The following is a 26068-nucleotide window of genomic DNA, read 5'->3' as shown; positions in this document are numbered from 1 at the left end:
TGAAGAGGCTGAGCATTTTTGTCTTGTGTAAAAGCGGTGAGGAGAACGTGACTTTGTAGTGTCAATTAGGAAAGACTAAAACAAGAACTGCATATGGGGAAGTGTCCATAAATGAGTCCCAGCAGACAGGATTTTAGATGCCATTCTAAAGTGTTCATCAGATGAGCAGCGCAGGACAGAATTGATCAGATTTGCCTTTTAGAAAGATCTGTCTGGCAGCAGAATGGGCCTATATAGGATAGCAGCCCAGAGGCAGGTTAGAAAGCTGGTGGAGTGAGAGACAGGTAAGATAAGGTCTTTAGTGGCAGAGTTTCAGAGGATAACTTACAACTCAGACAATGATATATCTTGACATTCAAGGATTGGAGACAGGAGAGGGAGGGTGTAAGGGCTAAGAGCCTTTCACTCCACTCCCAGATGAAGGAGGAGAGAAAGGTTGGGGAGGGAGAGTTCTGTGCCAGATGAACTAAGTTGGAGTTGCCTGTTCAGATCTCTGTACTGTTACAGTAGTCTATTTTGATTTTATACTGTAATTTTCAGCTTGAATATTTATTTTAGAATTATTTGTAATATTCTATTAATAACTTTCCCCATACTTTACAGATTTAAAGATTTTACTCTATATTTTTAAAACATGTATTTTTATTGAATTTTAGAGAGAGGAAGGGAGAGATAGAAATATCAATGATAAGAGAGAAACATCATCGATTGGCTGCCTCCTACATGCCTCCTACTGGGGACCAAGCTCATATAACCTGGGCATATGCCCTGGCCTCTTGGTTCATGGGTCAGCACTCAACCACTGAGCCACACCGGCCAGGCAAGGTTTACTACATTTATATACCTTTTATAAGAAGGCACTTTAAAACAGTGATTAAGAATATGAGTCAACTTGCCTGGAATTGAACACAGCTCCACCACTTACTCTGTGTGCTTTAGAAAAATAACTTGCATCTCTAAGCTGCAGTTTCTCACCTGCCAGATGGGCACAATACCTTTAAAGAGTTCAGAATTACATGAAATGCTACACGTAAAGCTCTTAACATAGTAATCACTCATATAAATGTGAGCCAGAATTATTATGACTTAAGATAAAATGTTTTCTAGGAAAATAGTTTTCTAAGAGAAAATATTTATTTGCACATTTTTCTAAAATTAAATTTAATATATTCACTATGCAAAACAATGGAAGTCTGTAAATATTAATGTGACATTTTCTGAAACTTACAAATTGCAGAGGCCAGTGCCTGCAGTTCAGGAATTTATTTACAAGGAGATGATCCAGTGGTGGCTGATAGCAAAGAAAAAGCAGGGCAGGTGCTACAGTTATAGGTAACTGACATACAACTGTACTTTACAAATACTTGAGAATTAGATGAAATGGTTTAGATCACTGGAAGGTAGCTGGTTCCTCTCTGTCACTCGCTCCAGACTCCATCAGTCCCCTCTTTCTAATCACACTGCTCCTTCAGCTTTTCTGGGCAGTGTGGAGACTCCAAAGGACAGTGCTCCTAAGTTTCCAGAAGGTGTCGACTGCTCTTTCTTTACAGTGACAGACTTAAGCCTGTACTTCCCATTTGGCCATGTATGTGCTTTCCTCAGTTCTCTTAGCTTCAATACAAATGTCATGCAAAATATTATAGGTGGAAATATTCTGCTACATGGTGTGTGTATACATATATTTAAATATCATTTACAGATTTCTACATGTCAATATATGAAGATTCATTTCTCTGAATTACACACCATGGAAATATGTGGTGCAGCATAGATGACCAGTTATTACTGGTGAAATTCTTTCCTTCAAGTAGTTTGTTTTGACACACAAGTCACTAAGTGGTTTTTCAGAGAAAGCTTAGCTTGATGGGTCGTCACATAAGCCATTTGACATTTGTCCCCAGTTAGACCGGATGCCACATGAAAAATTTACTCAGGCAAGAGGCTCCTAGGAATAAACAGTTCTCTAGTGTTGCTCACAGGGGACTCGGCAAGGTGAGCAGAACTTCAACTTGTCACGGATGCACTGTTCTGACAAACATAAGTAGATGCTAATGGCTAAATCGTGACAGAATAAAGTCCCACTACCATATGGCTAATTGCCACAACAATATCTTCAGTGTTATTAATCAAGTTTTCATAGTGTGCCATGATAATTGGAATAATTAGAAACAGCATAGGCATTGCTTGTCTCCACCACACAGTTTGCAGACAGGGACCTCAAACAACCACAACTGCACATTCAATACTGTACTGTTTAGTGCCATCTTCTCCTCAAAAATATTTTGGTTAATTAATGAATTAACTGCTTGCCATTGGTGTATTGTGTGAGCTTCTGTAGGGACATAAGTATCTAAAAGAAATCACCAAAACCCCTGTGTATCTATTTAAATAGGCAATATTCCTTTAAGGCAAGAATAGAGATCTGCCCATCTTGGATCTCTTAGTTTGAAAGATGTTTTCATTGTACACCAATTTGGATGATGGACATTAATTTTTTGGTCATATATTTCCCGTTTTAGCTAATTTAGTTAAGAAAATGAGGAATTAGAAAGCAATTGAATAAATTATAAGATGTAACTATTTGCATAATTTCTTTCAGGCAAATACTATATAGTAGTGCTCCCAAAATGAATTATTATGAACATATCTTTCAATTATGGATGAAGTAAATATTACCATTTTTAATATCTCAATTGAAACCTATATTTTCATGTTGCTAATATTGAAATATACTCACTTCAGTCCTTTATAAGCTAATATCCTTCCCTTCATCTTTATGGCGGAACAAGAATTCATTTGTGTTTGGCACGGTGCTCTAATAAGAGGGCTTCCTGCTTGCTTTGCTCTGTGAGGAAGTGACCGAACAGGAAAGACAGAAGATGAATGGTAATCAGCATCTTGGTGGTGCAGGAGCATTTAGGCAAATAGATGAAGGGAATGGCTGTTGTAGGTGTCTGTTGTTAAACAGCTTGTCTGATTATTTTCAGTATCTAAGTTAGGGGTGGGGAACCTTTTTTCTGCCAAGGGCCATTTGGATATTTATAATATTATTCACAGGCCATCAAGATTATGTACTTAAAAATGAGCCTGCTATATTTGGTTAAACATTTAATTAACTCAGCCCTAATGCCTTGACAGGGCCAGACCAAATGATTTCTCCGGCCTTATACGGCCTGTGGGCCGGACGTTCCCCACCCCTGTTCTAAGTGATGTAGAAGTAGTCATAGTTTTGAACTCTGTGCCAACTTCCATTTTGTTACCCTTGCTTTTTTAGTCCCATTGCATTCTTCAACTAGAGATCAACATTTCTTTAAAATTTTAGATTCACTGGTGTCTTCGGTTAAAAAGTATTTCAAAAATTCCCAAAATAAAAATAACTAATAAAAAATAATATTTTATTATAACTTTAAAATTACCTCAGCCAGAAATGGTTGCTTTATTGATCCCTGAACTCCATAAAATTTAAAACCACTGTGTTACTCAGTTTCTTGTATTGAAATGAGTTGTCTCTTTTCCTCCCTTCCTTTGCCTCTGTAGGGATGGAGTGAGAGGCACAGAGTAGAGACATATTAGGAAGTTGGAAGTAAGAAAGCAAGAAAATGGAATTTTTATCTTTTAATCAACTTAATTGTTGGTTATTTATTCACCTTGTGGATGAAATGACTTAGACCTTTTACTTCTTTATCCTATTTTGTCTTTTTACTGCTCATTAGCTAGAGGCTGGTTGGAAAAAAAATGAAACTATTTTGGTACTCATTACCAGTTACAAAAAACGGTGTAGAGGAAAATTTTAAACCAATGTCTAGAATGAAGTTTGGGTTACATGTAGATTTTATTTATTTATTTTCCTCATTAAATAAAGTATAATTGTATTTTTCATTTAAACTTTCAGTTTATCATTTGTGTCATTCGGATGCTTTTGGATACATACTACAGGAAACCTTACCTTGACTGGCTCAAGCATTAAGGAACTTAATTAGTTCACATAGCTGAAGTCTAGAGGGACTGCAACTTAAGGACCTCAACTAAGTATATGTTTTTCTGTATCTTTTCTATATTAACTTCATCGTTGGCTTCTTAGGGCTTATATCTTTGTAATCACAAAATATTTGTACTATTCCAGGTGGAGAAAGAGAATGAAACCTTTTATCAAATACAAAACAATAGTTTCTTTCAGTCCAATTGGACCAAATTAGATCATGTGCCCACCCCAGACCAAGAACAGCTCTCGAGGAGACCATCATCTCCCGTTTACCTTAGACTAATTGGGTCTTCATTAGAGTAGTGGTTCTTAATGGTGGCTTTTGGACCAGCAGCATCAACATCTCCTGGGCACTTGTTAGAAATGAAAGTTCTTGGGCCACACCTCAGATCCACGGAGTCAGAAACTCTAAGGGTGGGGCCAGCCATCTTATGTTTTTAAAAACACTGCTGATAATTCTGCGTTTGAGAAACACTGACCTCTAGCTATCAACTTCCTTTTGAATAATGTTGGAGAAACAAGCAGGACTGAAGTACATCAAGTTTGTTCAGGAAGGAATAAAGCCAGGATAAGTTCTTGGTAGGCAATTACCCTCCCTGTACTATAAGACTAAAATAACTAAATATACCTTCTCTCTTGCAAAGTTATTTATATGTGATGCCTCTTACATCACTTGCAATGAAACTCAACTATTCCCAAATCTTTTCCTGTTAAATGTGGCAGACAATGCTGTTTACCCACCTAATATCCATTTGCCCTTTCTTTCTTACTAAAATAACTCTGATTTAGAGTTCATTGGACTTTTTTGTTGTTGTTTTTGGAGTGATACTATACCCACTTTCAGTTGTACATTGTGACACAATTCTAACCAATCATATTTAATCTCTAGTCAGCTGCTGGGGGTCTATACCAAAGATTTGCTTCCCTGACTTAGACCCCCAGCCTTTCCTCTTATCATTGTATATGCAGAGCCATTTTGCATCTATGAGAGAATGCCAGAAAATTTTAGAAGCTTCAGCCCTGACATCTTTAATCTGCAGAACCAAAACTTCTGGTTGTGTGAGACAAAAATAAACCGCATATTTAAGACAATGTTTAGGTGGGTTTTTTTCTTACTTGCAACCAAATGCAGTTCAAACTGATAAAGTAACATAGTATAATTCTTTTCATAAATGGAGAAGCATATAGCTTTTCTGTTTCTAAATTCTTTCCTCTGTTTTACAGACCTTACTTTCTGCTCATCAAATAAGTCATTACAAACCACTTGGCTTAGTGGCTAAGCTCACACACATACATTAGGCTTGAATCTCCTCTCTCTATATCTTACTAGCTATATTTGGCAAGTATAACTTCTCTGAGCCATAGTTTCCTCAAATGTAAAATGAGAATAATAACACTTCATTTTCTGTTAAGGGGATTAAATATGTTAATGGATATACACCATGAGCCACAAGCCTGACACATTGTAAGCTCTGAAAAATGGTGGCTGTATGTTGCTGAAGCCCAGTGAAGATGAAGGTGATTTATATCTGTAAAATATAATGATCAGCAGCATGGGACTAAGGGCATAGGAAACTAGAAGTCAGCATGAACCTTATTTTGTTGCAATACTTATTTGAGCATTTTATTACCAGCTTGTAAAACTCTTCTTAGAAGTTCATTATGCCAAAATAAGACCTCCAGGAAATATGAATATGCATTTTGTTTCTTCTGTCTAGGTAACACTTCAGCTCTTTGTCTTTGGGGAAAATCATCACTTAAATACTCCAGCATAATAGCTGAAATCCATCTGCACAACTTGATACTCTTTAAAATTCACACTGGTTTCTGTGTAGACTTCTTAGCGCATAGGTCATTGTATTCTTAACTCTAGCAGGCAGGACCCATGCCTATTTAATTTGTGTTCTTCCGTCCTTGAAACAATTACATGTGCAAGTAGGCATTACAAATACCTTTGCTGGTAAGGTAGAGCAGTTATCACCTAGGAATGGTTTCGTGTTTTCTCCGTTTGAAAGTCATGGCTCTGCTAGGTGGAGTCCTAGGTAGGCCCTTCTCACTGTAATTTGGAGTCATTTATTACACTGCTGTCCTGGCCACTAGAAAGAGCCAATGAGATAGTGAATGGATCGGCGCAAGTTCCCAGCATTATGGAAATATCAACTCATGGATATTGTCTATAAAATATACATGTTGTGATCTTTAAACCTTATATCTCCTGTTAATAGTTATCTGTACTTAAGTAATAGCCATATTTGATTATTACCTTTCACTTTTTGACTGAAAAAGACTTTCTAAGGGTCCATGTCAGATAAGATCATAACTTACCAAGATGTGTTTAGTAATATAACCATTAAAATAATTAACAAAATTAATATTTACTATTTTTTTAAATGATCGGGTAAGAAATAATTGCTTATCTTATCTTTGGGTATATGTACTCAGATTTTAAGGCTTAGACTAAATTTAAATCTTTGTCATCTTATTTTGATTAAAAGGATACATGGATAATTAAAGGTTTTAGTATTATTTCTAAGCTGACTGGCTTATCTGTGCTTTATCTGTAGACCCCCCCTCCCCTAAAAGTGTTTGCTTTAAATACACAAAATCAGATTAGTTTGGAAGGAATTAAAAATTAAAAATTACCAACCTCAATTACCCAATTTAATATGAGTCTCAGAAGAGCTTGAGGAAAATAAAAGAAGGGCAGTTGTCCCTGTTTCTGACTCTTTTCTGTATAATTCTTTAGAAATACGAAAATCATTTATGTTGAGATTTATATCCAAAGGTGACTTACCCAGGACTCAGTGTTTGGATTTGGCTAGATCTTAAAGTGAATGGCCATATCCCACACTCCTTGGAATGAGAAAGGTATACTTCCTCTTGTCAATGAGGTTATATTTAAGAAGACTTAGGCTTTCTTTAAAGGTGGCAGTTACAAAATAGGAAGAGTCTTTGGTTTCATGGGCAGGCAGTTTTAATCCTGACCCCAACATTTTCATAGTTTTTTAAAGTTGGGCAAGTTACTTAACCATCTTCGAGTTGCAACTGCTTCATCTGTAAAATGGAGACATATAAAGTATTCAAAACAAGTGTCTTCAATAAATGTTGCTTCCGCTGCGAATCACCAAAGTCTATACATACTCCAAGAATTAGCATTAATTTGAATTTCTAAAGCTGATTTAGATGATAAGTAGGAAATATTCCCGCTAACCTCCAGGTGGCTCATAAAGTCACTATGCTTTATGAAACAGGTAGTATCTGCCTGTACTTGCCAGTTATTCTCTGCATCCTCACCTCCAGCTTCCTACTCTTATGGTCACATCTGGAGTCATTTTTATTTCCAGTAATTGTACCACCTCAAAAACTTCCACCTCAAACATGCTACTCTCTGACTTGACTCTATTCCTTTCGTTATTGTCTCTTCATCACCAGCTTGACTTCCAGTCCATTTACCCCACTGCCTTTCCATTGTCATTTAGTCCCTAATTGTCCTCAACTCCCCAGCTTATTCTTTGCCCCCTCAACTTAATTACTCCATGCATTTATGTGCAATACCCTTGTGCCTCCATCCCTCTGTGTTACTTGACTAGCACAACACAAACCCTATTCCTCCTTGTAAGTGAGCAGCTGAAAGTGGCAGGAATAAAACAACCATGCTTACTGAACTCACTTTCTCTAGCTTCCAGGGAACCCTCAGCACTAACAACCCTATTGTATCTCCTGTCTGTGGCCTCTGATCAAAAAGAGAGACATTAAAGATTGGAAATTGACTAGGTGGGAGGATGAAGGGTTATAGTTTTATCTTTGAAATGTTTATTCCTGGATCCTAGAGTGTCTATTTAGAAGTGAGGTCTAAGATCTGGGGACTGTGAGACATAGAAAAGGTGCAGGCAAGAGGTAACACAGGACACTCACTGGACATAGGCATCTGGAGGCCTACTTTCTGAAGCCACATTAGTGAATTGAACTATCCATTTTTATGTTTAGAAGTCTAAGGTCTACTTTTGTGACCCATTTTCTAAAACTGAGTTTCAATCACTTTCTGATGTTTTTCAAGTTAACTTGTGTGGTTTTTTTAGTTGTTTTTTATCCTTTGTGAGGTCAAGGATCACATTTTCTTTTTGCATGTTTGTGCTTCTACATTAAGTATTGATGAAAACTAAAACCAACTAACTCCCATAAATTAAGGTAATAAAAAAATCACTTATTTAAAAATGATCACTTTTAGATCAATCAAGCCTGTTAAGGTATAACATCTGTTAAATATAGCTTATTTAATCCTGGGCATCAATGCTGACTATCCCCTTATTATTTACACCCAGTGTAGTGCTGTGTAAAGTGTGTTTGTTATATAAATCCATTATGTTCATGGATGGCTTAGTGGAGACTTAGAACAGTGATTCTGAAACAATCATCAAGTTATCTCTACAGACGTTATAAAGGACCTAAGCAAGATGTCTCCCGTAATTAATTTGCTGTAGTTGTAACATATGCTAGCCTCTGGCTCTGCAGGAGAGTGCCTTCCAGTGGCAGGACTGGTGCTTCGAGGGGTTTGTGTCCATTCTGGGCACAGGGCAGACCTTCAGAGTCAGGAAGCATCTCTTTGGCACCTGCTTCCAACTTTTTTCCCCCTTCAGTGTTTCCCACTAAACTTTTCTATATTAAAATTGCTGTCTCCTCATGCCTTAATATTGAACTTAATATTTATAAACAATTCAAACTAAAACATTTGTACCAAATGGCTGATAAACATAATTTCAGGACTTTGGGATCCACATTTTAAACCTAAAGAATTTTATCGACTGGATGTCATGTTTTGAGATTTTTGAGTTGGGGAAGTTTTATCAATACAACTTTCCTATTCTGCATCTCCATTACTAATATATGAAGATCTCACCTCATGTTGTAGAAAATAACTCATATTTTAGAAAGTAATTAAAACTGGCAACTCAGCATTGCGAACTCTTGAGGGGCAATGAGGCCTAAGGAAGAGATTTAGAAGTGAGTTGCATTTCTGTCTGACTCACTATTCAAGCTGACAGTCACCTTCATTTGCCATTTGTCACTGGCCTGCCAGATGATTGCAGGTGGGTAACTCATGGCAGGTTAGGTCAGTAGGGAAACAACAGAAAATATTTACTGACCGTCACGGAGATGGAAGGAGAGCAGTTCTTAGTAACAGATGTAAAAACAGTGATCACGTCCCACCGAGATCATTGCTTGTGTGGCCAACAAAGGCAGGACCAGAAGCTCTTTACAGTTGCATCCAGCTCTAACGTTTCCTGGTTCTTAACTGGATTTTATAAAGATGGCTAAGGAGGTTTGTTCAACAAGATAGATTAAACATTCACTGTATGTCAGGCACTGGTTTTATAGTGCTGAAGGAAAAAAGGCAAAAAAGAAAATCCATGCCTTTGTGGAGCTTCTATTATAACAAGAGGCCTGGTGCACGAAATTCATGTACAGGTAGGGTCCTTAGGTCTGACCGGCGATCAGGGCTGATTGGGGCCTTCCAGCTGCTGGCCAGGGCCTTCCTTCGTTCCACGCTGCCCCCTGATGGTCAGCGCATGTCATGGAGAGCATCGAAGTCCCAGTCTCCAGGTCGAACTCCCAAGGGGACACTTTGCATATTAGCCTTTTATATATATATAGATAGATGGGGGGAGGAGTTAGACCATAAAGATTAAAACGTGAAATATAGATTGTGTCAGGTGGTAATAATTGCTATGGAGAAAAGTTAGGGGTCACTAAAACTCCCTTGTTCCCTAGTAAATCTTGGACCCAGGACTATATTCCCTTATATACTCTTAAAGTAGTGGTTTTCAAACTTGAATGTACAGGCTTGTTCAAATACAAATTACTTGTCCCTGCCCAGAATTTCTAGTTTAGTAGGTATTGAGTGGGTAAGGTCTAAGAATTTGCAGATTGAACTAATTTCCAGGTAATGCTGATGCTACTGGTCCACAAACCATACTTTGAAATCCACTGTTTCACCATGTTCCTAAATCCCCCTTTTTTCCTGAGATCACTCAGTACTACTCTTTGCAGTCAGAGTCCTAAATCACCCTAAAGTATTGAGGTAACATGAACTAAGTAAGCAGTTAGCTTCTTCCCAAAATATACTTACATGCCCAAAGACCTATATAAAGATAACCAGTTATCTGCATTACATGCATAAAATTCTGTGTATGCATGCCTCAAAATGGCTTTATGTTATGAAAAACATTGGCTGCCTTAGCAAGGTGGATTTGGAGGGAGAGGGTCTGGGATAGGAAGGGACATTATATCTAATGTATGCCCTGTTAGACTATAAAGTTGTGGGTTTTTTGGCACTTGAAAAAAAAGTACTCTAAATTAATGAAAGAATAACCCCACATAGTTTTATTTAATTCACAGGAAATAAAAGAATTTAGGATGTGAGAAAGATGGTGAGATAGGCAGTACTCAGAGAGCAGTGCTTCAGACTTTGCAATCCAGGATTTGTAGTTTCTCGGCACCAGCAGCCAGTCACAGAAACTGCTAGCTGAGGTGGAAAGTGAATGAGTGCTGTTGATGAAAATAAATTTAAAGTATTTTATGCGATGTTTTGTGCTTCATATTTGAGTTGGTTTACGAGCAGATTAATTTATGAACATATTATATACCATGATGCCCTCAGTAAGCTAGACTTCACTGAATTTCTCTTCTCTCCCTTAGCCCAATATACAATTCTAGACCTCATATGTCTTCCTAAAATCAGCTGATCAAAAGTGGCAAGTAATTTTTCTTTATAAGTTCTTAGTTCTTTATAGTTGCCTAAATGAGTTTCCTTGAAAGGAAGCTCTCTAAATCTTGTAGGGTCCTGTGGCTGTAATTACCACTGTATTGTAACTGGGGCACTCATGAAAGAGCAGATCATGATTCATTGAAATAAGTTCTTCCGAAAGCTCCATCTCTTCTACTCCAAAAACTCAGTTGCCACACAGATGACAGCATTACCACAGAGATGACAGCAATAGTAGATACTGTGCATTCTGTGTCTATGACTTGGTCATTAATAGGGAGAGGTGCTTTTTAATATATATCTGAATTAGATAAGCTTTAGGGATTAAAGAGGAGTATAAAAGAGTGGAAGGAACACTGAGCAAGGAGTGTAATTATCATGGTATAAATCTGTAGTCTGCTTTTGTTCGGGGTTGGTTCAGGCTGTGCCACGGGCCTCTGTTGAGACACCTGTAACATGCAGGCGCCTGCCCGTTTGGATCTGTGATTATGTACTGAGGGGGGTGAGCAAGGAAGGTACCTATCTGTGAAACATGCAGGAGTTTCTCCACAGGTGATTCTAATTCATATATTCCACAGACCACTTGAAGAAATACTGCTTGTAGAGAGTAATTTCAGATCATATATTTGATAATACCTTTAGAAATCAAAAAGTCGTGATCTCTGCCATTATCAGGAATTGTGTGCCTTTATTTTGAAAGCATTGAGTGGCAATCTTCTCTGCATAAGGAAACACATGTATTTGTCCTTATTTTTAAAAAATGTATGCACACTCACAGTTTGTTAGAAAGTGGTTTGGGTACTGAACTTCAGCCCGTAGCCAGGAAGCCAGGAACAGAATGGAGTAGCCAGTCTCTCAGCCCTTTGCCCTCACTGGATTCCTCGAGGTGTCTTTTTTCCTTTGTGTCTCTGCTTGCCCCCTTGTAAGTCATTTGGGCCCCATGCAAATACATCCAGCTCTGTATGTATCTGCATTAATGGATAGGAAATTGTGTGCCTTTAGGGTACATACAGGGTGGGGCAAAGTAGTTTAGAGTTGTGAGTACACAAAACAGTGTTTATTCTTGTCTTGTTATTTAATAATTGTTGTATTATTTCTCATACAAACAACTGTGAACCTGGTTTTGCCCCACTGTGTATAATCTCAAATGGAGGATGATCCAAAAACAATTGATACTTGGCTTTGAAATGTATTTAGTAATGTTTTAAATTGTTTTTACCTCCATAATTATATTTTTCTGATGTTGTCATTAGTTTGCATTCCCTGAACATACCTGGTTGATTGGAGACTTAAAAGAGGGGGGCACAGAAAATGCAAAGAGACTATAGGAACCCAGGTTGATAGGACTTCCATTGAATTAGAATTTTACTTTGGATAATTTCCATGTTAATGATTAAAAGTTGTCAGCATATCATTCAGTCTAAGGCCTAGCACAGAGCCTGAGTAAGTGACAGTTGGAATTCAAAGTGGCCCACCTTCCCCAACCTTTGGGAGGCCTTCTCTCTCTCCCATCCTCACATCCATGTTTCTCCTTTTATTGGATCATTTTTTATAATAGTGTTTACCAGGGGTCTGGAGGGGAATGTAGAAGTTAACAGAGATAGAATATTAAGAGAGGCTTGGCTATGTGTGCTGTGTCCCAGTCATTAAGTGTTTAGTGGCCATTGATCCATGACCAGTTATCTATATATATAAAACTCTAAGCGACCATTACGACCAAATGACCAGTCGACCAGTCGCTATGACGTGCACTGACCACCAGGGGGCAGACGCTCAGTGCAGGAGCTGCCCCTTGGTGGTCCATGCGATCCCACAGCCAACCTCCTGAGGCCCCTCCCCCCCAGCCAGCCAACCTCCCGTGGCCCCTTCTCCCCACCAGCCAACCTCCCACGGTCCCTCCCCCTGGCCGGCTGGCCCCCTGATAGGCCTCGATCACCGGCCAGGCCGAGGGACCCCACCCGTGCACAAATTTGTGCACCAGGCCTCTAGTATTGAATAAGCTGATGTGAGGACCCACACTGAGGATAAGCTGCGGAGATATGGAGTGAAACCAGAATTTTCTATATAGTGATTCTCATACTGTGGTTCACAGATCAGCAACTCCAGGGAACTAGTTCAAAACGCAGATTATCAAGCCCCACGTAAATATCAGCCAAGAGGGCTAAGGAGGCCTTGATCCATTCCTACACAGACATGATCACTTATGACTTAGTGCGTGTGTCCAAGGACCCCTGCAGAGATGAGAGGATCCCAGGGAAAAGTCTGATGAGCAGCTAGCTAACCTGAGAGAGATCAAAGATGCAGGCTCAAGATCAAGAAGACTCCAGGTTAAGAAGAGCTGACCTGGGGAGGAGGATTCATATTAATTTAATAAACATTTGTTAACCCTTTGCTCTCTATGTCACACCAAACCCCAAAGAGCTTGTGACCTGCTGGAGAAGGGAGAGAAACCAAACTCTCAGGAACTGAGCCTTTGGCTGGGATTTGTTTATAAGTGCCTTTTTCTCTGAAAAGAGTAATTGTGGATCAGTGACACTAATAGATATGAACCTGCCAACATCAGGCCTGAGTGAAGCACTCATGCTAGCCTCTGAGGAGCCAGGAGGGGTCCAGGTGCCTGTGGGATGGGGAAAGAGAAAAACAGAGTGAATACCAGCCCCAGAGGGTGTTTGCAACTATAGAGGAAAGTGGTAAGAGGTCTAAGGGAATCAGGCTGTGATACCGCCTTCTAGGGATGGGTTCACTCTGACTCTTGGTGACAATATGACTAGCCGGCCTACACATTTGTGGTCTTACCTCCATCCAGGTCGCATGGATTCTGATATTTCTCAGCTCTTCCAACAGAGTATATAAATTTATCAGGAGGTCAATGCAGAGGAAGTTGAGAAATGTTATTCACTTAGGTTAAGATCCATTGGTATTTGAATTTTGTTTTGTTTTTTAATGAGTTCAGATTAGGGAAAGATAGGAATAAGTATTTTTAGCAATTCTTAGAATACTGTAGGTAAAATGACAGAACAAAGCCTATTTACAGACTTTCTAGGAGTAAAAATTGTCTGTATTATGAATAAAAACTAGTATTCACAGAGCCTAAAATTAATTTTCCCAACATGACCCAACTGCACATTACTTTTTCATGTTCTTGTTCATAGTCAACAGTGACTTCCAAATAGTGGAGCCCAAGTAAGTGGCAGGGTAGAGAGATTACTTCATAGGAACTTTTACCCCCCTTGACCTCTCACCTCAGGGCTAAGATTTCAGGTGTGCCCGGTTGGAATATAAAATGGGATTCTCAGAGAGCACATCCTGTCCATGCAACTAAATCTGTACTGAAGTTACCATCTTTCCCTAGCTTTATTCGAATTTGTTGGTAAATCGCACATCCTGTATTACTTAGTCCTTGAAATCACATGCTTCTAATCTACATAGCAGGCATACATCTAAAAGACGTGGTGTGTGTGTGTGTGTGTGTGTGTGTGTGTGTGTGTGTGTGTGTGAGAGAGAGAGAGAGAGAGAGAGAGAGAGAGAGAGAGAGAGAGAGAGAGAGAATGTTCAATCGTTTTATAGCCTCAAAACATGACCGTCATCTGTGCTCAGCATTCTCATGAGCATCTTATACCTCTGGTAAAATATAGATGCACAAGGCTTTGCTTTCCATTCAGACTATTTTTGCAAAGGGCATATTTTAGTGTTCTGATTTTAAAAACAAACAACAACAAAAAAAACCACCTCCAAACACTTGCCAAAGAGAATAAATTACAGTATGAATAGGTGATAATTATTAGGAACTTATTTTTGGAATAAGAAACCTTCCTTAATAAAGGGCTATATACTGCCCTCTGAAAGGAATATAGAATTTCCCTCAAAGTAAAAAAAAAAAAACAAAAAAAAAAACACAAAAACAAAACAAAACAAAAAAACCCTTTAACAGTTTATGTACATATTCTGCGGAGGTTAAATTAGGTTTAACATGTGTTTATAGAAAGCCAAATTCAAGTTAGTTCATCCCAGGGGTTATAAGAACATAGAAAGCAAATTTAAGTTCTTTAAAGATAATAACTAATTCGAAGTTTCAGTTCCTTCTGTTTTGAAGTAGATTTTGATAGGGTTGAAGTATTCAAATCTTTCAAATCTTTCTGTAAATGCATGCAGATCCCAAATATTTTTAAGAGGTCAGAATTGAAACAGTTGACTACATTTGGAAAAAAAATTAGTGTACAGGCTAAACATTTTCCAATGTGTTTTATAGAGCCTTTAGAAGAAGAAGAAATGTGAAATTAGGAAAAAAATCACTTGTTTTGGCTTTCATATATATTTTTTTTGGGGGGGGGCATGGAAATATGAAAGCCTTTATTATATATTTTAACTGATTTCAGAGAGGACGGGAGAGGAAGAGAATCATTGGTTGGCTTCCTCCTGTACGCCCCTACTGGGGATCGAGCCCACAACTTGGGCATGTGCCCTTGATGGGAATCAAACCCGGAACCCTTCAGTCCACAGGCAGACACTCTATCCACTGAGCCAAACTGGCTAGGGCTAAATATGGAAGACTTCAGCAGTCAACAGAAAAGTTTAAACAGTGTCACTCCAAGAAGTTAGAATTAAAGGTGGGAATGCCACCCTAATTATAACTATATAATTATAACTAGAACTTCAACATGTAGTTGTAGTTTTAGGACTGTTTTCAAGGAGTTGATATAAAGGAAAACTCAGGGTAAATTAATTTTAAAAGAACTAAATACAAAGGAAACCAAAATAAGAAGAGTCTAAACTCAGTTAAGAAGATGGCAACCAGAGAGATGAAAACCTAGATTTTCTTTTGATATGGAATTTGGATTCTGTGTTTATTCTCTACCAGGTATGAGTTATTTAAAAATTAATTGTTAGCTTTTCAAAGTTAATACAGACTGGTGCAGCCACTGTGGAAAATTGTATGGAGTTTCCTCAAAAATTAAAAATGGAGCTGCCTTATGACCCAGTGATCCCACTTCTGGGAATATATTCGAAGAAACCTAAAACACTATTTTGAAAAAATATATGTACTTTTGTGTTCATTGCAGCATTATTTACAACAGCCAAGATCTGGAAACAGCCTAAGTGCCCATCCTATATAATAAAGAGGTTATACGCAAATTGACCATCACTCCAACACACAAGATGGCCGCCCCCATGTGGACACAAGATGGCCACCACAAGATGGCTGGCAGGGGAGGGCAGTTAGGAGTGACCGGGCTGGTAGAGGAAGGCAGTTGGGGGCGATCAGGCCTGCAGGGGAGGGCAGTTATGGGCGACCAGGCCAGCAGGGGAGTGGTTAGGGGTGATCAGGCTGGCAGGGGAGTGGTTAGGGGTGATCAGGCTGGCAGGGGAGTGGTTAGGGGTGATCAGGCTGGCAGGAAGAAGCGGTTAGGGACAATCAGACAGGCAGGCAGGCAAGCAGTTGGTAGCCAGCAGTCCTGGATTGTGAGAGGGATGTCCGACTGCCCTTTTAGGCCCAATCCCACCGAGATTGGGCCTAAACAGGCAGTCGGACATCCCTCGAGGGGTCCCAGATTGGAGAGGGTGCAGGCTGGGCTGAGGGACACACACCCCCTACCCCCATACATGAATTTTGTGCACCGGGCCTCTAGACAATAGATAAGTGGATAAAAAAGCTGAGGTACATTTACACAGTGGAATACTATATAGCCATAAAAATGAAATTTTACCTTTGGTAACAGCATGGATATGGATGGACTTAGGGATTATTATGTTAAGTGAAATAAGCCAGTTGGAGAAAGACAAACCTTATATGATGTAACCTATATGTGGAATATAATGAACAAAATAAGCTTATGAACAAAATAGAAACAGAGGCATGGATACATGGAATGGACTGACAGCTGTCAGAGGGGAAGGGAGAGATAGAACTGGATGAAAGAAGATGAAAAGATTAAGCAAAAATGCATATACACTGACTGGCCAGATTATTATGATCTCTGAACGCATAATAATCTGGCCACTCAGTGTATATCCTATATAATAAAAGGCTAATATGCAAATTGTCCCCTCAACCAGGAGTTTGACCAGCAGGCAGGCCGGCCAACTGCCCATGTCCCCTACCCCTGGCCAGGCTGGCCAGACCCCACCCATGCACGAATTGATGCACCGGGCCTCTAATATATATAGATATATATATACACACACACATATATATATATTTATATGTATATACACTGAGTGGCCAGATTATTATGCGTTCAGAGATCATAATAATCTGGCCACTCAGTGTATATATTACATAGACACAGACAACAGTGTGAACAGTGTGGCAATACCCATAGGGAGAGTGGATTGGAGGCTGGTGGAGGTGGGCAGTGTCAGGGGAAATGAGAGAAAAAGACTTTGCTTGGGGAAATGGGCACATGATGCAGATGATGTTTTGTTCAGTTGTACACTTGAAACCTGTATGGTTTTGTGAATCAATGTCACCCCAATATATTCCATTAAAAAATATAAGTGAACAGAAAGCAACAGAAAAATTAATGTAATTAAGCAAAAATCTAACATTGCTCTTTTGTATCCCAGTATGCTTATCCAGTGTTATCATTTCATGATCACAGGTTACTTAAGGTGCTTACACTGCTTGTTAAATTAAATTAAATACACCTTTACAACTTTGTTTGTCCTAAGGTGGCAATATCTAAATTTATCCAAGGGTCATTAAAAGAAAAGAAAAAGGACATGAAGATCTAGTATATAATTTTTTTTTCTGCAGGTATAATCCTACTACAGCCGTGTTGGATTAAGGCTATGTTTATTTAAACCTCAGTCAAATTGGTCATCTTCATACATTTTTGATTAAAAAAAATAGATTTCTCTTGAAGTTCCATGGGTCATTCACCCAGCAATAATATCACTAGGAGCCTACTGATACCCTGGGGACAGCAGCTTAATTACACAGAAGTTTAACATTGAGAATAGAGATATAAGCACAAACATGGAATTTGTCCTGTCTTTGAGTGGTTTATAATTAAATTTAATACCTCAGATGGTCTTTTCTGTTTGGGCAGATTTTAATTCTAAGTAGATCTGGTAAATTATGAATTATTGTATTTTCACAAGTGATAAGATGTATACATTAATAAGCATTGCAGTCTGTAGGTGCAACATACATAAAGCAAGATGATAGTATCAAGCAAGTAAATTGAACCTATCCTTAAAAGGAAAAAAGTTTAATGCTACCCGTAAGTGTAACTTAAACTCTTGCTAAATATTTTTAAATTTAATAAAAGCATGTTAATTTTAGGAGCAACTTCCTTATAAGACCTAATTTCATAAAGTAAGTTTTTCTTTCTAAGAATAGAAAAGCTTACTGAAATAATTTCTATTGGTAACTCATTCCATAAAGAACTGAATTTTTCCTTGGCTTTTTAAGCTCAATGAAGAAAGCCAAAAATAGCACAGAAAATTTTGTGTGTGGCAAATATATGAATGAACTAAATCCAGTTGGGACAAAAATGATTAAATTACTAATAAGGTCACTATTGGTCCCAAAGTATTCCATTAGTCATATGATACTTTTTAAATATTTTGAGAATTTATCCTTAATTTTTCTATAATAATTGCATATAAAATAGAAGGAACTGTATTTTGCTTTAATTTAATATACTTATATGCACAACTTACAAACAGTCTTGTATAAAGGAAACATGCTAGGTATCAAATAATAAATATTTTTTCTTAAGTGTTTCTGGATCTTTTTGCACTCACTGAATTATTGTCATGCCACCACTAACAAGATCAATGCCTGTGTTTCCAATTGAACTACACCACTGCTTCTCGGCAGCATGACAGCTGGCTTTACAGTGAATTTAACAAGACCTTGGTAAATACATAGAGCACTTAGCAAAACATACAGAGCTCTTTACAAAGAGCACTAGAGGCTCAGTGCACAAAATTTGTGCACTGCTGGAGGTGGGGGCGCGCTCAGCCCAGCCTGCACCCTCTCAGAATCCGGGACCGCTGGCTCCTAACCGCTCACCTGCCTGCCTGCCTGATCACCCCTAACTACTCTGCCTGCCTGCCTCATTGCCCCTAACCACTCGCCTGCCTGCCTCATCATCCCTAACCGCCTCTGCCTCATACCCCACCACTGCGGCTTTGTCTGGAAGATTGTCTGGAAGGACGTCCGGAAGGTCGTTAGGCTGTCTGGTCTAATTAGCATATTACACTTTTATTATAATAGATTTTGGATTTCCTCTCTCTCTCTCTCTCTCTCTCTCTCTCTCTCCCTCTCTCCCTCCCTCCCTCCCTCCCTCCCTCCCTCCCTCCTTCTCACACACACACGCACACATACACACACAGAGAATTTGGTCCTTACCCTAGAATTATTCAAAGTGAAACTTCAAAAATAAAGCAATGTGAAACATTTATAAAGCAGCACAGCATAGAGCACACATTAAACATAAATATACGGAAGACTTACATTCTGTGTAGTTTGGAGGATGTGTTTTATTTAATGTAGATTATAGATGTTTTCAGTTCCCCTCCTGACAATGCTGCAGTAGAGATTGCTGCTTGTATGATCTGGGGCGGGGGGCGGGGGGTGTCATTTTTGAGGCTAATCTAACACAACCCTAACCAGCAGAAAGGTTGCAAGTTAAGTTGGAGCAATATCCAGGCATTTTGTTATAGAAATAATAGGAATATCAATTATTTCTTTAAAATAGGCTACTTTTTTTCTTGCGCTGTATGTGATGAAACTAAACGTGTGGTTGTCCACAAGAAAATGGGAAGAGTTTGAGCTTTGAGAAAGGGGAGAAAAGATAGCATTGCATTCTCACCTGTGGTGTGTTTTAATTTTATCCGTTTTTTGTTTGTTTGTTTGCTAAATGATGTCTATGATAGTATGACGTCAACTTTTTCAAAAGTGATTTTGGTTTCAATGAGAGAAAGTAGGAAAAATAAAGAAAAAATGTCCCCCTACGCATAAGAAAGCTAAGCAAAAGCATTGCCTTTCAAGGAACAGCAGTGGTAGTTTCTAAATGGGTTTATTCAAATAAGGAAAGCATTGAAATACCCTTCAAGAATGAAAGGGGCAAGTTTGGGGCACGGTACTATTTTACTGGTCTGATGCTTGATTTTTATACTAACATCTAGATTTTTTTTTAAATATATATTTTATTGATTTTTTTTTTACAGAGAGGAAGGGAGAAGGATAGAGAGTTAGAAACATTGATGAGAGAGAAACATCAATCAGCTGCCTCCTGCACACCTCCTACTGGGGATGTGCCTGCAACCAAGGTACGTGCCCTTGACCAGAATCGAACCTGGGACCTTTCAGTCCGCAGGCCGACACTCTATCCACTGAGCCAAACCAGTTAGGGCTAACATCTAGATTTGAACCAGAAGAAATCATTTAAATATCAGAATTTTAAATTCTGAAACAGCCATAATTGCCTGTTCATTGAACCAGATAATTCTTTATTTATTTATATTTTTCAGCTTTATTGTATCATAAATGTTAAAAAAAACTATAAGATATTTAAAGTGTACATCATAGTGATTTGATGTACGTGTACATTGAGAGGATTCCTCCCATCTAATTAATAAAGACATCCGTGACCTCATGTATTTATTTGATTGTGTGTTTTTTGTTTTGGTTCTTTTTTGTGAGAACATTTGCTACTCTTAGCAAATTTCAGTTATACAATACAGCATCGTCAACTATAGTCCCCATGTTATACATTAGATCCTCACCAGTGTTTTATATTGATGATTTTTTCTTCCAGTTGTCTCAGTTGAATAACTTTGAATGATCACATTCTAAGTGTTTAGTCATTTAATAATGCAGATATGGTTATCAGTTTGAAGATCCTTTAACCATTTGTATACCATAAGTGTCTATAGACACAAGCGGTGGACCTTTTTTAATTAAATTCAAAATATTGTGGCAGTTAACTGGTTCAACAGGTGCCCCAAATAATTCAATCCAGCTACTTTTTGCTTTGTCCATTCTCCTGGTTCCCCTGATGCTTTTTGCAAGACCAGTTAATTCGTTGTAATTAAGAAGAGCACCTATTTAGCTTAGAGATATTTGTATACTTCTTAAAACAGTAAACATTAGCATTTGTAATTTGAAAGAATTAGAAATGTGTAGAGAAATAACGTGTTTTTTCTCTAAACTGAATAAATACAAACACATTAGATAAAAAAGTATATTTTATTTTTCATATTAGTGGACTAAGAATTGAAAGATAGATAAAAATTTTAAACAGCTTGTAACATTTTAAAAAAGATAAATGTTATTAGACATTAAATTTTTTCCCTGAAAAATTGAGTAACATAATTTAAGATCTAGTTGAAAATATAATTTAATTATTCTGTTGATTAACTTAACAGTATAAATAAAATAACAAATATTTGATCATATGGTTCCTCATAAATTTATACATATGTGTGATTGTACACTGTATTGTCACAGCTATGATTCCTTCTTAAATGTAATTATTCCTGAAGAAAGTATTTGTATTTTTTTTGGCCTCACTTTAACCCCACAGATGGTTATATTTGGTTTCAAACTTTGCAAAATGGTAACATGTATTAGTTGATTTTAAAACAATTTCCTCTATTCTGTACTATTTGGTGGTACCAGAAATTTGAAACTTCTCATTCTTTGCTATGTCCCAGAATCACATAGAATTCTAGATGAGCTTCCTAAAGAAAGGCTGTGTAAGGAAATTGTAGCCGTGTTATGTAAAATTAGAAGTAAATTGATACAAACATATCAAAGTAAATTATTTTTATTATAAGAATTAGATATAAAGAGCTTAGGTAGCATTTATTGACAGTCTGAAGTGTGACTGTTTATGATACATAATTATATACAGACCTTGTTCAGTATTCTTATTGGCTGCCTATGCATAGATATCCATTTTCCTGGCCATAGAGGTAACTGTGTTTTGAAAACCATGCCTGGAATGATAGCCTCACTGATAAGTCATATCTCTTCTAAAGCTAAAAATTAAGTATCACTTTGTTTCATTTGAAATAACTGTCTGCTTGACAAAAACATAGATAGCTGCTCTTTTCCCTCACATTTTACTTTAAAATGAATATTTTTAAAATGAGTGAAATGTGACAATGAAATTTTCTGTTTGGTTATAGTAATTTGTCATATACCTATTTGCAAAAGTCTAACAAAAAATTAGTAGTGAGTGTGGAATTTTGGAAAATTGTAATTTTTAACTCATAACCTTACAAATGAGGCACTTATCAAACCACTATACATTTAATTTTTCTCTGCCTTTTTTATGTGATTTGTATTAAATAGGAAAGATTTCTACCCTTTTCAAATGTTGTACTTTTGTTTTATACCTTTAGTAGGAATAAAGTTTAATGACTGTGGCCTAGTTATAAAATTACAAAATTCATTTGAAAACTTAAAACTTGGATTTTACTTCATTATATTCTTGATATATAATATTTGCTTAAAGTGATTAGTTAAAGATTATAATTTCTTCACAGTTGTAGGAGAAAATGATTCCTCTTTATATTACTTTCAAGTGTACTGTTTTCTGAATTTTGGTTTTGTTTTTTCTAGGCGGTGGGTACGGCTGCTGTTTGGGCGAGAGTTCCCCCTACAGGACCTTCTGGTGGTCTGGGATGCCTTGTTCGCTGATGGCCTCGGCCTGGGCTTAGTGGATTACATCTTCATAGCCATGTTACTCTACATCCGAGATGCTTGTAAGTGTTAATGACCTTGCCTACATTCAAGTAGGTGATCCTGAATTTAAATATGTTTTACCTTTTAAATATACTTTACCTTTTATTCTGAATTACCATACCTAGATTTTATCGTAGGCAATATATTGAAGTTTCAAAGGAACGTACTAAAATTTTTTGTGTGAGTTAACTATGTACATATTGGGAGATGTGGGTGATTTTTCCTGAGAGAATTGGCATATTCTTTCAGAACCCTTTTTCTGAAGACTTTACTTCTGCTTTAATCTCCTCATTGCTAGTACACACATTTGTGAAATGCACATATAAAAAGCCAGTATTTCAGCTATGTTTAGAGCTCCACCTTCTGACAGGTAGGTAGTATTCAAGGATATTTATCGAGAGAGTAGAGTTGTTTTTCATAGTATCAACAACTTGCCAATAAAAAATAAATATTACATTTAAAAAATCTTTTAACTTCTCAGTTATATTTTAGGCAAATGTGTTTCTCAATAGAGTGCCAAGTGGTAGCTATATTGCATCTCATCAGATCTATCCAAAGGTGCCTGCCCTAGTTGGAAAAACAGTGCATCCCTTTTGAATAGTTAGATGATCTTCAGCTTGAAGAAAATATCAGAGCTTGTTTTAAATTTCAAAATACCTCAAATTATTTTCCTTCTCAGAAAAATAATCACAGCTCACTAAATAAGATTTGTAAGCCAAAATATAATTAGGAAAGATTGCACAAAGTGATGATTAAGTAGGAAATAAAAAACTGTCATAAGAGTAGGACTCTGTCAGAAGAATAAAAACTGTTTGAGCCATTCATAATCTTGACTGTTAAATTGCTATGTGGTTCTCTTTTATTTATTCATTGAATACCATTTGTGCCAGATGCTCTTGTTACGCCTCTGGTAACACTAATAATATTCTTTAAAATTTTAGATTATACTTTTTTAATTCCCCCCAAATTACTTGAGTGAATAAATGACAGGAGAACCACATTTTTATCCAAAAATTGTGGGGGGTTTTTTTGTGCCTTGAAGGTCAAACACTTTGGGTTTTGACAGACAAAGTGAAAAGCTGCTTTTTTTTCTGAGTCAGAGCTAATCATATAAGAACATGGAAATCATAAAGGAAACATCTGGAAAGTAGAGAAAGATGTTTGGTAGATTTGATGGATACTAGGTTTTTGGATATTCAATACTGTCTCCCATTTTAAAGTTGTTTGCCTTTTTTTAATGTAAGTACTTAAAAAAAACAGAGGAATGATAAACTTCTTTTATTTAAAACATAGGTTTATAGTTCATATGGAAAAGAATACAATAATAAATAAATAATAATACAAGAATTATCTCTGTATTTCATGAACTCTAAACCTACTTTGCCCTACCCTGTATTTTCACAAATTTTTTATAGTAAAGAATTATTAAAATTTATACTGGTTTTCTATGGGCATAATTATTTGCTTTTTTCTTAAATTTGACATATCACAACTATATTTTTAATTTAATTATCCTGTCTCCTATACTAAGATCTACATTTTAAAGTAATTTCATGAAACAGTCAAATTTTTGGCAGCTGAAGCTCTTCTACATTTTTTAATCCCTCCGATGATGATGTTATAAAACATATGGGCACATGTGGAAAAATACAGGGGTAATGAAGTTGTTTATTCATTTCAGTGTTTAGTTCAACTTCTTTTTATTTGCTTGGTTAAATCCATAGCAGTGCATATCTTCTAAAACAGAGTGACTATTCATTACGTATTTAAGGGGCACTGCCTCTGTCCTCAAAAAGCTTACCAGTTCATAGGAAAGACTCATGTAATCAATTTCAGACTAACATACCCAGAGCTGTGGTTGAGGTCAGGAGTCCTATGGAACACTGGCTATAGAATGGGAATAAAAAACAGTGCTAATCCTGGAAGGAGGCATTAGGCAGGTTTCAGAAATAGCCCACTTTACAGATGGAGAAGATGGGAAGTGGAGGAAGTCCATCCTATATAATAAAAGCCTAATATGCTAAGTGTCCTGTCGACCAGTCAGCCATTCAATCAATCAAAGCATAATATGCTAATGATATGCTAAGGCCACTCAACCGCTCGCTATGATGTGCACTGACCACCAGGGGCAAACGCTCCGACCGGTAGGTTAGCTTGCTGCTGGGTCTGGCTGATCGGGACTGAGCGAGATGGGCCGGACATGCCCTGGAGCCCTCCCATGATCCCTCACCGGCTGACCAACCTCCCGCGTCCCTCCCCAGCCTCGATCATGCACTGGTGGGGTCCCTCGGCCTGGCCTGTGCCCTCTCTCAATCCGGGATCCCTCGGGGGATGTCAGAGGCCAGTTTCGGCCCAATCCCGCAGGCCAGGCCAAGGAACCCCACTGTTGCACAAATTCGTGCACTGGGCCTCTAGTGTCTGATAAAAGAAGAAGCAGGTTGTCCACTATGAATGAGGCAGGGTAGTGTAGGGGTTTGAGAGGAATGACTGGGAAGTGTGCGAGAGATGACTGATCAAGAACTAGGACAAGCCTGGTCTAGCGAAGATCCTACAGAGAAAAACAGTGGGCAGTAGCACCAGGACTCAGGTTATGTTTCTTCTCAATCATGCTCAGCACTCCAAAGCAAGATTCAAAAGAGGCAGATCACAATTCAGGCTTCAAGTTAAGGCCACATCCAAATGAATTAGGTAGATCTGAAGGGAGGAAGAAGAGTGGAGGGTGCTGATTGCATTTTAAGAGAGTGATTTAGGCTGTTTAGGGAGGGAAACATGGCCAGGAATAGACTATGGGGAAATCAAGAGTATCAAGGGATTAGAGGTCGGGTATGAGAGCTAAAATCAGAGGTCATGGTCCAATAAGAGGACATGGAGCAGTTCTGGGTATGAGCAGAATGGTTGAAGTTATTAAAGGAGAAAGTATCACTGAGGAGATCAAGAGATTGTGAGGGAACTGGGATTCTTGTTTGGTCCTCCATGGACAATTCATTCACCTAGTACCGTAGTGGACAAACTGTGGCTAGCGAGCCACATGCGGCTCTTTGGCCCCTTGAGTGTGGCTCTTCCACAAAATACCACGCCTGGGCAAATCTATTTTAAAGAAGTGGCATTAGAAGAAGTTTAAGTTTAAAATATTTGGCTCTCAAAAGAAATTTCAATCTTTGTACTGTTGATATTTGGCTCTGTTGACTAATGAGTTTGCCGACCACTGACCTAGTATCATGATAGGAAAAGATGTAGAAAGAAGCATAGTGAGTGAAGCAACAAAAGTCTCACATAAATGCAGAAGAGTGACCAAGAAAACAGCTTTTATTCAATCAATCATTTACTCAAAAAATTAACCATTCATTCAGCCAGTGTTTATGGAGTGCCTACTACCTGTCAGCCATCATAGCGCATAGCTGACAATTATGAAGAGGCTTGATGGAGGTATAGATTTGTGGCACGGACTTCAGAGGAAAGGCGTTTTTATGGAAAGATAGGAAGCAATGGTTTAGAAATAGAATCAGGGAACGAGTTGGTGGCCCCACCCTCACCACTGGAGGTTGCCAGGGCAGCAATGACTCCAGAAAGGAAGATTAGGCTCAGAGGGAAAGGCATTGTTATTTAGAGCAAAAGATTG

General features: G+C 37.9%; 1 protein-coding gene across 4 annotated transcripts in view; it reads left to right on the top strand.

Annotated features, from left to right (window-relative positions):
* The window catches only part of TBC1D5 (TBC1 domain family member 5), a 481832-nt gene that overhangs the window by 337174 nt on the left and 118590 nt on the right, over positions 1 to 26068 (top strand). For all 4 annotated transcript variants that reach the window (XM_080675845.1, XM_080675847.1, XM_080675846.1 and 1 more), the window contains one exon: positions 22327 to 22469. In XM_080675845.1, coding sequence (XP_080531971.1) covers positions 22327 to 22469 — 143 coding nt within the window. The remainder of the gene's footprint in view (positions 1 to 22326; positions 22470 to 26068) is intronic.

The sequence above is a fragment of the Plecotus auritus genome (genome assembly GCF_963455305.1).
Source record: "Plecotus auritus genome assembly, chromosome: 6".
NCBI classification, from domain to species: domain Eukaryota; kingdom Metazoa; phylum Chordata; class Mammalia; order Chiroptera; family Vespertilionidae; genus Plecotus; species Plecotus auritus.
This window is presented reverse-complemented; position numbering and strand designations above follow the sequence as displayed.